We start from the raw sequence: 16,909 nt of genomic DNA on the forward strand, positions 1-16,909 counted from the left end.
GGCGCTTGACTTGCATTGAAGGGCACTGCCAGAGACGCCGACTTAAAAAATATCGGGGGAAAGGGGGCATGCCGCAGGAAATTTTCTAAATTTGAGATGAAAAATAGTGAGTTTTAAAGGTTTTTTTAAAATCATATAATCAACATTAGAACCTCGAAAACTCGACAAGCCCGACACATATTTTTTGGCTTCGAAAAACGGAAGAAATAAATACAAACACACACAGTATTTTTGTAAAAAGGAAATTCAATTTACGCATGCTTTTTAAGACCAGTTGTTTTTACATTAGTGACATCGGCTAACATATTCAAGTGTAAACGCAGTCTCTCAATGTCTAGGTCATTTTTGAAAAACTCAGTTGATTTTTCAAAATGTTCTCTTCTCTTTCACCTCTGTTTAATAAAAGCAAGCACTCTTGTTCAACTGCAATGACCTGTGTGCGTCCAGTTGACGTAAATCGCCCAATAATGCAAAATTGCACCATTTTACAAACCTCAATGTATATTGCCTTGTAGTACAGTCAACTCCCGTCTTACGCGAGGGATGCATTCCAAGACCTCTCGCGTAGGTCGAATTTTCGCGTTGTGGAAAAGGGTATGTATAAAATTTTTTATAAACATACCCAATTGTTTTAGACACTTGTAAACACCCCCTCAAACTGTTAAAAACCATCTCTTAACTAACTGTACATTACTGTCTCTTACATAAAGAACTGAATGTTTACTTGTATTTTAAAAAAAACTTTTTATTCAACATAAAATACTGCTACGATGTACAAAATCAATGATTAATGGGAAAGAAAGAAAAAATAAACCGGTATACGGTAGACACAGTATGTAGTAAGAAAAGCAAATGCATCTTTAGTTGTACTGTACAGTCGATCAATTAATGATATTCGTACACAATACATGAGCAGTTTCCATTTTCATAAATTTTTGCAAGACACTACTCGGTGAATTTTTACGGATTTCCTTTTCTTGACTTGCAATTGTATGTACGGAAGAATCACTCATACCTAATTCTCGTGCTACCTTCAACGCATTTTTTAGTTGACCATCAGCTTTTCAAGAAGCTCTAGCTTTTCTTTAATTGTCATGAAACTTTCTCTTTTTATCTTCACAAACTTTAGATGAAACAGCGCTCTTAGGTGTCATTATATTTCATTAACTTTCGCATTTAAAATGAAAAGGGAACTTCTACTCTCAGCGATGATAAAAGGATAAAGATACATTCATGAAAAAAATTTTTTAGTAGCCAATAACAAAGCTGATACAAACACACCACGATTCCCTTCCGAGAATTTTCGTGTTGCGGTGAGGAATTCGCGTTAGATCTGAATACTGGAGAAAAAATCGTGTTATTTCGCATAAGTAGCGCGAGTCAAATGTTTTCCTTTGGGATTTTGAAAGTGTGCGCGGTGAGCTGCCTTCATTGTTTTCATACTTCTTTGGTACACGTCGATTCCGAGGAAGGGAAGAATCATCATTTTGTGAAGGTTTTCTTTTAAACACGATTCCCAAAAGTATTCAAAACTATCACGCCTCCCATTTTAATATACAAATCAAACTCTCATATATATTTTCCAGATCAGCAACACTTAGGTGAGTGTGCCGCAGCGCTACCCACCGGCAACAGACTTGACCCGTAAGTTCGCGCACTGGGACAAACTTTTACAGTACTCGCAGCACTGTAACACTATCATCATTCACACCACTCGTTTTCAGTTAACCTGCTTACACAACCGTAATAATTATTTGTTTTAACTCATTACTGAATATATTTTACAAAGTAAACTATCTTCAAACAAGGAAAACAAAAGATAAATTTATGAGTTTAGAAAGCATAATGTAACTTATAATTTTCTTGATTTATTGGGGGGGCTCTGCCCCCTCAAAAATATTTTTGAGAGAGCTGGGGCCCCCTCAAGCCCCATGGAGTCGGCGCCACTGCACTCATATACTTCCTCTAAATTGTTTGTGATTGAAATTATCATGTCATGTGCTTCAAGAAGAAAGTGCAAGAATTTTACTTGCCTAAATTTTGTACCTAATGTTACAGCTTTGCAAAACAAATTGGTCCCATTTCTCAAAACTTATTTTTCCAGTCAAAGTTTTACCACAACCTCAGTTACTACATGGTGGACCAGTTATACAATAGATGAACGTTTCACGAACATTGCTTGCTCCTTGATGCATTGTCTACTAGCTCTTCTGGTTTAAGAATATACTAAAATTTCTCATTTGCTCGTGGTAAATTGAGAACCTGTTTAGATATTTGAAACCACCTTTTCTAAGAAGCAATTGCTGGGTCCTAACAATGTAACATTTGATTTTGAATTGTGATAATTTTGTAATAAAATTACAGTATTTTGGTTAACAATTAATTACTTTTTCCATGCATTTTCTGTTGTATATCAAGAATTAATTTTTCATTTTGTGAGTTTTTGCCAGTTTCTGCCTCAAAGTGGCAGAAAGTGGTTTTTGCCATGCCGGTTTTAACCGGTTTCTACCAGTGGTTTTAACTGCCTCGGCAGAAACTTGCCAACCCTGAACCTTGTCTGCTTATTGTTCTATTGATGTTTATATTTACCTGGCTTATTTGTTTGGCTGCTTTGCGCATCTTTGGGCTTCTGGTTTATGGTACTCTAATTTTTTCCTATTTAGTACACTTTCAATCTTAATGTATAAAAATCTTCTGTGCGTTTGTCACCATAAGGCTTTAAAACGGCTGAACCGAATTTTATAAAATTTTTTGTGTGTAATTAAGTTGTGGCAAGCATGGTTTCGAAGCGCGATGGATCGAATCGGAAACGTTTTTGTGAATTAATTAATTTGAATATTGGATGGTTATGTCTCCCAAATGATTAATATTTATTTTAAACTATTGTTGAGCGAGAATTGAAATAAATATTTAACCCATTGCCAAAGGACAGTAAGAAAGCCAGCTCTGCTTTTTGTGATGAAATTTCCTACTGTGATATGTCAATAAAACATAGAGAGAGAGTAAAGCCTACATTTCTTGAAAGCAACAATTTGAGGTCCCGAGATATATTTTTCAGAAAAGACCTGGAAGGTTCACGCAAAACGTGTATTCTGTCGTCTTAGTTGAACCATATGACCGGATCGGTGCTTCAGGTTTTCCTAACCAAATGATCAGAAAGTACCGTACCTAGCAACATTTGTTTCTCGGCTCAAATCCATCTGAGTTTTGACACCAATGTCAAAAATACTTTAAGGATTATCAAACTAATTAGTACATTATTAAAGGAAAAGATGATGGAAATAAAAGACGAAACAAATTTTATTTTTGTCCAGATAGATTACAACGGGGTAGTTCTGTACACAAAAGGTCAGTGCAGTGGAAGATCGAGGATATTTCGATAATTGGGAATCTGTCGCAGTAGTCTCATTTTTGGAGTTAATAACTTTATTTTGGTAACCCTGCTGATTTATAGTAGCCCTATGTAAATAGATGTTTCCGTTCTCTTTGTTTAGCTTTCCATGAAAAATACCTCTTGCGCAGGCGCTGGAGCAAAAAATTGCCGCAAATGAAAAAAGATCGCCATATTCCCAATTACCGAAATATCCCCGGAAGATCTTTACTTTGGTGGAAAGAACAAATTAGGCAATATATGAAGTTTTAAAAGTTTTCATTCAAATGATCGGACTGCTATTCGGTCGGAGTTGGCTTCGCTGACTGATCAGCTGGATTACAGTAACGTGGTGGCTTGGCGACTTTGGCTACAAATAATAGAGTTGCATGATCATTTGTTTACATTTTAAAGCTACTGTTAATGTAATTTATTGTATTTTTTGTTTATTTAAGGGTTTTTAGTCATTTTAGTTGAAGAATGTTTATTTTACAACGGGAGGGGGAGGGATGAGTGATTTTCACCCCTTATTCAGAGAACTGTTTTTACCTTTATAATTTTTTTAAACGATATCCTTTCGATTTTTTAATTCCTTTTCATATGGGGGATGTTGCAGCAGGATTTCCCGCTTGTTCTAGATGGGTAGTTAGTTTTTTGCACTTAATATTTGAGGACGCTTTTTGTCGTTTGAGTATGGCTGAAGGAACAGACCATCAAGTACAGGGGAAAAAATAGTTACTAAAACAACAGCTCAATGGGCATTAGATAAATCAAGTTGTAATAAATATATGCATTCTGACACCAAGCAGCTTAAATCATTTTCATTTTACTTATTTTTTTTCAAAAAAACGGTTCAAACACCTGGTAGTTTATTGAAATTTTTTAACTTTTCAATTTACAAAGTTTGAACAGAACAACGTCTAGTATATATATATATATATATATATATTAGGGTGGTCCTTATTTTTGAAGTTGCAGATATTTTACGCGACGCCCCCTCAATTTGTTCCATTATGCAAATAAATGATCCATACAAAATTTTAAGTCAATCCATGAACATTAACACGTGCCCCTAGGGCCCCCTATTTTAAGTTTTAAAGAAAAAATCACGGATTTTCTCATTTTTATGTAAAAATATTCCTAGGTTTCATATTTAAAGTAATTTTGAACCTCAATAAATGTTGCTACTTACAGACCAACCATTCTCTCACTTTCATTCTGTAAAATTTTACATATTACATAGGGTACATGTACACCAATGGTCTTGGGACAGGCATGCCGCTATTCGAGCTCGTTTCAAACCAAGCGGCAGGGGAACATTTCTTTCCACCAAGATGGTTCAAGGGACTCTAAAGGTCATTAATGAATGGCCTAGGCCATTAATGAATGATTTTTGACAGCAAAAAATTGCTCCAGACTTTGGGGGTGTTGATTTAGAAAATTTTCTGTGTATGTAGTACGTGTGGCAAATAGGGTTACTAGGTGTCCATGCTATAAATATAAGCAATGACAATTATATTTTAATTCGCTGTTCTTTTGTTATATACTTAAATGTTTATGCATATTCTTATAATTTAAATTTTGAAAAACCCTCAATTACCGTACCATAAAAATAAACTCTATTTTCCACATCTAAAATATAAATTTAAAAAAATTCCAGATCGGAATAATGTAAAAATCTATACTTTAAACTGTCTTCTATTTCAGTACATGGTCCTTTATTATCATCAAATTCCTCTTACAATTCACAAGATTTAGAAACCGAAATGGGTATCGATCCTAACCTGTTGAATCTTTTTTCTATATCTGGTCTACCACAACGCATAACAGCTTGACAACTATTGAGATCTGCTCGCATTTCATAAATGTTAGACAAATGCCATATTAGAGACAAAGATGCTGCTCATTTATTAACAGCCTATGTAGATGCAGTAAATTTAAATCCAAATAACCTTATGATCAATCGTACATCCCTTAAGAGAGCAAGAGAAAATCTTCGAGCGGTAAAATCAGATTTCATGAACTTAAATTTAGATTTTTTAGTTATTCCCTGGGATACAAAGCGACAACCAGATGTAACTGAAAAAAAAAAACGCCGATGGGCTTACCATGATAGCTTCAGGTCCCAAAGTTGAACAGCTACTCAGAATTTCTGAGATATTTCTTCAGTTGTATATGTGTGATATCTTAGATGATTGCTCTAGATTACTAACTGTTCAAGCTGTAGTGTTTTACACAGTGACTTACAATACCGGCCGTATAAATTGTGCATGTATTTTTTTAGAGCAAAAGCTGAACGGTGATATATTGCATTTGTATTGCTATCATCATGCACTTGAAATCGTACTGCAGAGTGTCTTTAAAGAAGTTCTTGCCTTTCATAGTTCTAGACTCGATATTCCATTATTTAAGCGCTTCAAAATTCAAAATTACACATACCACTTAAATTCTAAAAGAAGAATTTGATGACATATTATTGTTCATAGAAAGCGGAATTAAGAAATATTACAGAGAATTCTCCTAACGTGTAATAATATTTCTTGGTGAAGTCCTCCCTCCTACAGGGATATGATTTCGGCAACCTGGAGTTTATCCCTGACCCAGAGGGGTGGCAAAAGGAATTTCTTGTTTGAAAATTTATATATTTAGGAAGCAATTTAAATTGACACTACATGAAGAGATTGCCCGTAAATGCTGTTTTACAGTTAAATGTTGTATGAAGATATAGTTTTTCGCAGCAACCCATTCTAGGCCTTTTAAATTAATGTAAAGTCTAGTGTCTAAAAAACCTGCAGGGTACAAAATTATGACAAACATGCAACAGAAGCAGTGATTGAAAAATTCATAAATCACTTGTGGTACTTAGGGGATGAACTAGTAGCTTTGTCCGTATTGGATGAAGGAATTAACTTTGAAGATAGGAAAAGACTACTTCAAAAAAATGCTTGCTGAATAGGAAGACGTGTCTGATGACTATAAAAAATTTCAAATAACAGTATTTGATTTGGAATACTTTCTTAGTAAAGATCTTCCTCTTTATAGAATCAATTATAAGTCAATAAAACTGTTTCATAAGTTACAAACACCAAAAGATGTTTTTCTATTTGATCCTGATTCATGGCAAAATGAAGGAAGATACTATTTAAAGGGAAGAGATATCGTTAAAATGCTGAAAGTTGTGAATGATACAACTGAAAAAGGAGCACAATTAATCGAAGAATTTCACAATCAATTTATCAAATATGAGTCACAAAAGCAATTTAGTATTTTACAGACACTCCAAAACTATCGGGGAAAAAACGCACACGATTGAGATACGTTGAGAAAAGCGTACGATTAAGGTAAAGTTTCTAAAGCAATATTTCATTCTTATTCAATGTAAAATCTTTAGACGATATGAAGTAATTAAAAAGATTAATTTTAGTGCTACCTTGCTGTAAAAATATTTTGCAAACCTAGGAGAAACGATGTACGAGGTCTGAAGTAAAAACTCAAAGATTTGTGAGAAAATTATCAAAAGTGTTAAAGTTCAACGTCCTAGGGACATGTGTTATTATTGACCGATCGAGTTCAAATTTTGCACCGATTACTTTTTATTATAGTGTCACAAAACTAGGGGACGTCACTTGTTGAATTCCGAAAAAAAAATTTCCCATATAAATAAGGACCACCCTAATATATATATATATATATATATATATATATATAATGCCACAAAATCAAAAAGCAGGATGAACTGTATTCCTCATATGTCCATATTTGCAAAGTTGTTCTGTATCTTTTTGAGCAGAAGGGAAAACATGCTTTTTTTTCTTTGATATAATACAGATAGTTGAACTAGGAATCAGGCTATGCAAAGGATGATTAAGAGCATCTGAATTTCAAGTCTATCATACATGTGTGACATTTTTTTCTGTAAATTTCAGACACTGATTGCTGTACAAGAAATTGTTTAGGAACTCTACGTCCTTTTGATATGAAAATCAAAGACAACGCTGGAAATGAAGTCATTCATTTGTATCGTGAATTCAGATGTAACTCTTGTCTTTGCCCATGTTGCCTTCAAGTAAGTGCAAATAGTTTGTTTTCATTACATCCAGTCAGTGGCATAGCTACAGTGTTTGCCGCCCGGAGCGGTTTCTCAATTTGTTGTGAAATAGCTAATACATTAAACTGTCAAGGGTGTTTAAATTAAAACTAGAAATTTAATTAAAGAAAAAAAGAGGTAATTAATTTCTACATACTTACAGAAGAAAAAAAAGAATGTGGGAGGGGGGGAGGTCTACACTTGGAGAAAATTACTAAATTTACATAAAAAATCGCAATTTTAGGTAATTTTTAGTAAAGGGAAGGGAAAGTGTGGGTTTGGTTTGCTCCCAAATTTTTTCAAAACAGTTTTTCTTTTAGTGTTTCTTTCTTGACGTTAAAGGATCGATGGCCACCGTAAAGAAATATTTCAAAATCAAAGTTTTAAAATGCAGCTTAGGCTACTTTGTGAAGAATAGCAATACCGGTGTACTGAATACCAGTATTTCGAGCGATTTTGCAATTTCAAAATACCGGTATTTGCTGAGGTAAAATACTGGTATTATCGGTATTAGCTGAAAACAATCAATAATTTTAATTAAAGAGTTTTCAATTTAACTTGTTAAATGCATGTCATTTTATTTTAAATGTACCTTTCTTTTTCCATGATACAGAACCAAAATCAACTTGGTGATGTAAAAATTTGGCTTCTAACTAATAAAGTAAATAAAAAGTAAATCCATAATATGAGTAAATCCGCCTTTGAGTTCAGGATCTATATTAATTTTTAGTTTCCCCTTAGTTGAGGATTTGAACTGTTCAAAATTGAACCGAAAATTGTTCAAAGCAAAAAGGAATTTTCTATACATGTTCTTCAGAAGTTTTTTTCTACGAAGTTTGTTTGAAGCAAATTCGCTTCTACGTTCGGAATTTATATTTGCCTTGAATTTCCCCGTAGGCTCTAATGTTAAGTTTTTTCGAAGTGTTAAAAATTGAACTAAAAATTGTTCAAATCAAAAATTGAAATGTAGGAATGATGTGTCTTTGCCGAGATTTATCAAACAAAAAAAAAAAAAATTAAATGTTCGAATCGGACCATTCACTCAAAAGTTATTTTGGGGGAGGGGGGGGGCAGACAGACAGTCATACAGACAGACAGATATTGCAGTCACAAGTTAGGACAAAAAACGTTTGATGGCTTAGCCCCCGTTTGTTCTATTGACACTAAATTGAATCAGCACCCGCACCTGTTAATGGCAACATATGGACCAGATTTTGTTTTATTCCGCCAGTTACTTCCTGGGGAATAGTAAGCACGTATAACTCAAGAAACGTTCCATTGCTCTACCCCCGTTGGGGGAATTCGCACCAAAAACTAATGGGCACAAGTTTACATAGGGGCACATATTCGTACAAAAATTTCATTTGATTTCATGCAGTAGTTTTTGCTGCAGAGTGGCCACAAAAAAAAAACAGTCACTCACACATATACGGACAGACATTTTCCAAAGTGGTCTAAATAAACACCTCAAAATGTTTGAATCCTTCAAAATTCGAAAATTTGCACAAAACCAATACTTTCTTCTATACATTAGATATAGAAGAAAATAAATAAATTTAAAATGTAATGAACTAATTTTTTAAAAAAAAAATCACATATATGTTTGCGATTCCTTAAGCACCAAAATTTTGTTCATTACCCTTCAGTGGAATGGTCTTATTGCAAACTGTATTGGGTCAATCCATGTGAAATACAGGAAAAGAAAAAATGTTGCTCACTACTTTTGATTTTTAAAATTTTTTGCCCATTATTTAAATGTTATATTTGGAGTCTGAAACAGTGGTTTAAAAATTTTTAAACCTTCAGAATTTTTTTGGCAACCACTTTTTAATACCTGCGTAGTCAACTTTTCATGAAAATAGCACTTTACTAAAACTCTTAGAACTTTTTTATTTATGAATGCATAAAAATTATTTAAAAACCTTTAGATAGAGCAGAAAATGACTAAATTTCTATATTAGTTATTTTTCTGGTAAATTTTAACAAACTTGGGTAACATTGGCTTAAAAATAAGATTTTCTGTGTAAAATTTTACATTTTTAGCATAAAAATATTAGTAGAAGGAAGTAGGACTCACTCTTACTTTTTTCCCCTTGACTAGATATCTTGTAGCACTATTCTCAGAAGCAGTATGAAACGTGTGAAGCAAGTCAATTTTTTTGTATAGTTAGTCAAACTTACCATCTTGGAGAAAAAATGCTAAATTTAAGATTCAATATCCGAAAAGGGACTGAACGAAAATCTATGAAAATATAACTGTATAACTTTTATATAGTAGTAAATATGTGGCAAAAATTTTATATTTGATCCCTCAATAGTTTTAGAAATATGGAGCCTCGAAGTTGTCTGAAAAATCACATTTGTTGACACGCCAGGAAATCATCATATAATGCAAAATTGATTCTAATCATAATATCAGATGCTGTTTTCTAGTATAAATTAACCTTTTTGCACATAACGTATCATATTTAAATTTACTTTCCCCTCACAAAAACAAATAATTCCAATATCTCATATTTTACAAGTACCAACTACTACGTACATGAGAACAAATTTTCAAACAATTCCTGTGTTCTGATAGTAAGACAGTGCATAAAGTATGTCAAAACTTGTAAATATGAATTTTTTAGAAGAATGAAACACATACAGGGTCGTTGAGGTAAATCCGGAATTTGTTTATTAACTGCCTTCTAGCAGTTGTTGAGTGCATATTTGCAAATAGGTTATCTAATGTGTAGTTCATATCGTCACGAGGCGCATGCATATAGACACGTTACAACAAGCAACAACATGAGCCGGGAACAAGACAGAAGAGCAGCGATCCTTGAGTCCCTTCATGCCGGTAAATCACCAAAGGAGATTATTGAGTGGTTATCTTCAGGTGTTATCTTCAGGTCAGTTGAGTGGATGTTTCAGAAGTGGCCACCGTCATGCACACCAAATTTCCAGCAGCGGTCATGGTCCTTGGGGTTATCAGCAGCGAAGGGGATGTTATGCCACCTCATTTCTTTGAAGAAGGTCTCAGAATCAACGCCGATGGATACATTCACGTATTGGAAACGGTAGTCAATCCCTGGATAGACATTGTGGCCGCCGGAAGAGATTATGTCTTCCAGCAGGACTCGGCGCCAGCCCACAAGTTGAGAAAAACCCAAGCGTGGCTTCACAGTAATGTGTCCTACTACTGGACACCCGACTTGTGGCCACCCTCCAGCCCGGACTGCGATCCTCTCGATTACTACTTTTGGGGTGCAGTTGAGGAAAATGTTAACGCAAAATTTCATAACACCAAGGATGCGCTGAGAGCCACCATTACTGAGGTGGTGCCCAACGTGGACAGGAAGGAGGTGAAATATGCATGCGATCGGTTCCGGTCACGTCTTGAGCGAGTGGTGGCAGCTAATGGCGGCTATATAGAATAATTTCTTTTTATAACATATTTTCTATTATATTGCAAAGTTGTGTACAAAATAAATCCTTTTTGTTTGCGTTATAAGAGTTTTAATACTTGTGTCCCATTTTCCGGATTTACCTCAACGGCCCTGTATTTATGTTCTATATTGTTTAAGTTTAATGAGCAGGGTACAAATGCATACTTCTCATTTCCATATAATTCTCATTAATGTACGCATAAAGCCTTAATTTTTAGTAAAGAAGGTAGACTACGCGAACTGAGCTCTCTTAATAGGAAGCAAAATAATATATGGAATGAGCAAGTTAAAACATGATAGATTTCTAACTCATTGCTATCAAAACAGGGCAGAACGAAAAATGTGTTCTTAAACTCATAAAAGCGAATGTGCAACAATGACAGTTACAATTTATGAAGGAATAACGAATAAACATTTTGAGAACATAACTAATAAACAACAAGAGAGTGCTACAAAAGTTATGTCTCCAGACTCTGATTATACATTTATCACAATCCGATTTTGTTTATTTTTAATTTGTCAGTGAATGATTATATCATGTTATAAACTGTAGCATTAAATGATGCACATCTTACTAGTAATGATTGAGTGCATTAGCATGTTTTTACTTGCTTCTTGTACGCATATTTTGCTTTTTACTAAGAAAACTCATTAGATATTTTTTGTAAAAGATTCATTTATGTGTGAATTTCAGTTTAGTCATGTTTTACATTCTGATTGTCCAATATGATTTGTTATGTGGGTGTTCCCATTGTGAGCAATGTCACATAAAAGATTACCAAAAAGTGGCTAAGAAATTGTCAGAAGAGGATCAGAAGTTGCTTAAACTTCCAATGAAATAGATGTTTTGGCAACCCTTGTCTAAGCCTACCAATAGTGTTCCCGCTAACCCGTTTTTGAAGGGCGCAGCGCCCTGCCCTTTTCCACATCAGCAGAATGCGCCCTGCCCTTTTTTTAGATCGCAAAATGCGCCCTGCCACTTAAGAAAAAAGGAAATTGCACCCTGTGTTTTTAAAAAGATTCCTCAAGCATCGTTTGTACTCGCACAATATCGGGGCAATTTTACTTGTCCAGCGATCGTGCGCAAAAACGCCCATTTCTTATCATTATTCCCAGAATTTCAACCTGAAAACGGCCCCATAAATAAAAGGGGAAGCAAACACCATGGCAAAGAGGGGAAGCGGATGAGATTCTAGGAATTCTAACAGGCTTATCAGTAGGAAACAAAGGCATGTTCTTCCTTCTACTGAAGGTGGGTTTTTGACAGGGGGTGGGAAGGGGTAAGGTTCTTTGGGAAGGAAGGGATCATTGTTTCATTCATCCCCATCCTTGATCTTCTGAGAATCAACAATGAGAGAGGGAATAGGACATTTTCCTAGCATTTCAGCCCTGTGTGTCCGTTTTTCGTTTGCACGTGGAGGTTAGTGTTGGATATAATTTTAGATGTTATGGAGTTAATAGCCTACAGCTAAGCTGAAAATTAGGCAACTCATTTCCAACTGAAATTTGAGGGAGTGGTCTGCCCAAAGAAAATAAAACATGAATCATTCTTTACACTGAAAAACATTTATTTAACATGTATTATAAAATGGTTACATTACAATAGTTTGGTCCTCCGAAGAAAATTAAATTACGTTAAATCAAAAAGATCTTACAATAAGTCCATGCAGGTGTCAAAAAGTCCTGTTGATGTTCCACAGTGAATTCCCCACAGGTAGAAGGACGGCATCGCAATCTCCCCAGAATTGCACGCTGGTCAGTTCACACCTTAGGAGCCAAATTCACCATATCCGGGAAAAATATCGAAGATGGACACGATCCTTTTTCTTTGCTTTGGAGACCAAACGACCCACTTAAATTGGACTATAACTTTTCACTTTTATGGACGTCATAACAGCACGCGCTTCCAAAACTGAAGACATCAATAACGAACTCATTCAGAAAAGATCAGACCTCACCTGAGAGGCCAGTAGCAAAAACTTATGAGGACATGGACGAACACATTTACAAACACAAACAACACAAAACGAGGAGACAAGTGAGAGAGCAGTGAGATCGAGCTATGGCCGGTCTGCGTATTTATGGCCAGATCCGACCGTGCTCGTAACAATGTGACGTTACCTTATTTGCATATTGCAAGAACAACTCAACCCAAGAAAAACGCAGCTTGCAGGTTGCACAATTCTTATTTAATTCGACATTCAGCACCCAACACCTCAACATGGTTATCTCATGTGATCGACATGTGCTTTGTCGGAAGTTTACCGACATCTGCCGAATGACGGCAACCAATCATAGCGTGCCACATATTTTTCCGAACACTTCCGATTCAAACTCGGACATTTGAGTGTCGGTGGCAGGTGGATGGGATTTCCCGTGCAAGGTTTTTCCCGGAATGGCAAAAGGTAAGTTACAATTTTTTTTTTTTTAAACAATATTGGTGAAATCCTTCAAGAAACAAAATAAAGGCATTTAGCCCAACAGTTAGGCTTAGCAATTTTATGCGCATTGCTAGTGATTGTGTAGCATTCTTTTCATATATGTTTCTGAAAAGTTAACTTTCTGATTGTTTCCCAAGTAGAAAATAGTACAAAGCATACAGAGCTAAAATGCAAGGGTATTTTTTTGCCCCTTGGATTTTTAACCCCCTTCCCCAGTTCAAAAAAAAAAGCGCTTGAAATGGAAACATATCGTTTTTCTAAGGAAATTTTCTGCAGCAAAATAATCATTTTTTTCGTTCCTTTGTGCTAAATATTTTTATTATCTTTGAATATATAATTCGTATAACAGATTATTTTAAAAACTTATTGACATAATTTTCACAAAAATTGTCTGAGATAAAAATTTTGGATTGGTCAGAGCTGCTTATTTTTGTTTTGCACCTTGCTACGACTGTATTTTTGAAACACTACTCACAGTATTTTAATTTAATTATTCTGTTTGAAATGTAATATATTTAAAAAGGAGAATTAACATTCATCATTGTTTTGATGTCTACTAAAATATGTAATGGCACAATGCACATTGCTAGGCAGTTTTTAGGTTGGAAGGGGAGATCAGTAATTAAATACTGTTCTTCTTAAATTGAAATTCATAGGGTTTTGAAATGCCTATAACTTATAGGACAGGTAGTCAAATTTAAGGCTTGAAAAGTGTTGAAAAACACACAAAGCCAAGTTTCAGCATTATTTAAATGTTCCTATGGAATGTGGAAAACATTTGTTTGGGGGAGGGGGGCTAATCCTTTTCTAAAAACAAATACATTTTCCGTATGAAATAAGGATATTTAATACTGAAGTCAGAGTGATTGCGGCGATCGGGGGGGGGGGAGGGGGGGCTCATAGTGCAGACTCACTGTTTAATTTTTTGCAAAGTGTTTCAAGATGTTATTTCACCTCTTCATTTTTTTGGAGAAGGGGGGACTCAGTACTTTTTGAGGGGTGCATCATTGGTCTTGGCTAGGGGGACACTGCACTGAAAAAGTGCCCTTTTTATAACAAATAGTGCACCTTTCAAAGACCAGCACCCTGCCCTTTTTTTTTTCTAGAGTAAACACTACCTACCAATCTGCCTGTTGATTTAACTTCAGATAAATCACTCTGTCCCAAAAGTGAAACAAAATTATTTGTTCAAATAACTGAAGAAAACACAAAAAATAATAGTAGTGATGACAATGAATTTAATACTAACTAAACACTGACAGTATCACTGAGTGTGGGAAATCCCGGACTGTCTCATGTTTTGTATAATTAATCCTGTGGAAATTGCAGCTTGTTGAAAAAAGTTAGCCACAATGAGGCTATGAAAAATTTAAAAGAAAAATTTTATTGATATTAATGTAGAGTAAAATTTGTAAATAAGTGAATTTAAATATCATACATTAATTGTAAAAGGATAGTTTATATTACAAAACAGCAACTTATATAATGAGTGGAATACATTTTGCATTATGATGATTTTTTGGCATGAAAACAAATGTGATTTTTCAGCAACTTTGAGGCTCCATATTTTTAAAACTATTAAGGGATCAAATATAAAATTTTTGCCACATAATTTACTACTACCGTATATGAAGGGTGTGCAGTTAAATTTTTATAGATTTTCGTTCTGTCCCTTTTCGGATATTGAATCTTAAATTTAGCATCTTTTCTCTAACATGGTAAGTTTGACTAATTATATAAAAAAATGTACTTGCTTCAGACATTTCATACTGCTTCTGAGAATATTTTTATAAGATATCTATTCAAGGGGAAAAAGTAAGAGTGAGTCCTATTTCCTTCTACTAATATTTTTAGGCTGAAATTGTGAAGTTTCGCACGGAAAATCGTATTTTTAAGGCAATGTTACACAAATTTGTTAAAACTTATCAGAAGAATAACTACTATAGAATTTTAGGTCGCTTTCTGCTCAATCTAATGGTTTTTAAATAATTTTGATACATTCATACATAAAAAAGTTCTAAGAGTTTTAGTAAAGTACTATTTTCCTGAAAAGTCGACTCCGCAGCTACCAAAAAGTGACTGTCAAAAAAAATTCTGAAGGTTTAAAAAAATTTAAACCACCGTTTCAGACTCTCAATATAATAGTTAATTAACAGGCAAAAAAAATTTTAAATCAAAAATAATGAGCAACATGACCTGTGTGATTTCACATGGATTGACCCTATTACCATTTATGTAATTTAAATACAGATTGAAAAATTAAGGATTAAGGTATTTTGAGTGCCAAGTATTGTTTTTTCTTTTCTTTTTTCCAATTTTTGTTCTTATCATTGCATGTGTTTCTAACCTATCATAAATATTTAAGCTTTGAAGTATGGTAAGAATAGGGCTAATGTAGTTTTGCTTATAGTATAGAAGCAATATACATTTTTCTTTTCTTTTTTTTATTTATTCACAATGTGGGCCAAAATGTGATTTTGCCGACTGGGTCAAAGATAGCCCCTTCTAGTATGAGTGCGACATTGATGTAAGATTCCGGGCTGTTGTGCAGTGGTTTGAGTGTTGTTACCCCAAACGTTTCGACTGTATCTGCGGCATCCATCGTCAGTGTTAACGGGGTTGAAGCTTCCAGGGAAGCGACTTCTTAGCAACTGATGCAGATATCTAAGTGTTGTCCATATTTATGTAAGAAGAGCTAGCACTCCCTTCGTTTTGGGCCAGAATTGACTGATGAACTGTCATCATTGTTTCTGGTTGGTTGAAACTAGTGCTGTCTTCATTCTGGTTGGGGATGAATCCGTCACTGTTTCTGGTTGGCTAAAGGTATCTCTCGGGATACTCCGTCTAAGTGCAGCACACCACAGTTTGTTGATCTTAATTCTTTCTTCCCTTTTCCTAAAATTGTTGGGATGTTTGAAAATTTCGATCGCTTCTCTGTTTAATCTGGCGTAATAGTAGGAAGTCCTTGAAAGTATTTTGGTTTCTTTGAATTTAATGTCATTAGTGCCATCACTAAAAGTGTGTTCCAATGGCTGCTGATTTCTCAGTGTGGCCTAGTCAGCAAGTTCTTTGGTGTTCTTTTATTCTTGTATTAACGCTTCTTTTTGTTGTTCCAATGTAGGCTGATCCGCAGGGACAGGGGATTTTCGGTAAACCATATAATCTGGGTATAAGTGCTTCAGATGTTGAGATGATCTGATTCATTTTGTCAGATAGACTTATTTTTGTCAGATTGACTTATGAATTAGTAAGTTGGTTTTCTTCAGGATGCTGGAGGTAAGCTTCATTCTTACATTGATGTTGATGTTTTGATCATCAATGTATTAGGGTGAACGTTTTGCATTAGATGTTTTTCCAATGTCGATGTTTTATATTTGAAGAAAAGATGAAAAAATTGTGCTAGAAATGTTTATGAAAATGCATTTTTGGTAAAAACTACATTCTTATAAGTTTTCTCGACATCCATCACATTGAAAAGAGTTTTCTGTAGCTCATTGTCTGAAGAAGTACACTTCCATTGGAGAAAAGAAAATTTTGTTTTTCCAGCACAAAGTTAAATAGAATAGAACATTGAACATTG

At 34.6% G+C, this 16,909-nt stretch overlaps 1 protein-coding gene across 1 annotated transcript in view; it reads left to right on the forward strand.

Moving 5' to 3' along the window:
- LOC129229147 (phospholipid scramblase 2-like) overlaps nucleotides 1-16,909 on the forward strand; it is a 62,092-nt gene that overhangs the window by 27,203 nt on the left and 17,980 nt on the right. Inside the window, exon 5 of the mRNA XM_054863462.1 lies at nucleotides 7,297-7,436. Coding sequence (XP_054719437.1) covers nucleotides 7,297-7,436 — 140 coding nt within the window. The remainder of the gene's footprint in view (nucleotides 1-7,296; nucleotides 7,437-16,909) is intronic.

This window comes from Uloborus diversus, chromosome 1 (genome assembly GCF_026930045.1).
Source record: "Uloborus diversus isolate 005 chromosome 1, Udiv.v.3.1, whole genome shotgun sequence".
Lineage (NCBI taxonomy): Eukaryota > Metazoa > Arthropoda > Arachnida > Araneae > Uloboridae > Uloborus > Uloborus diversus.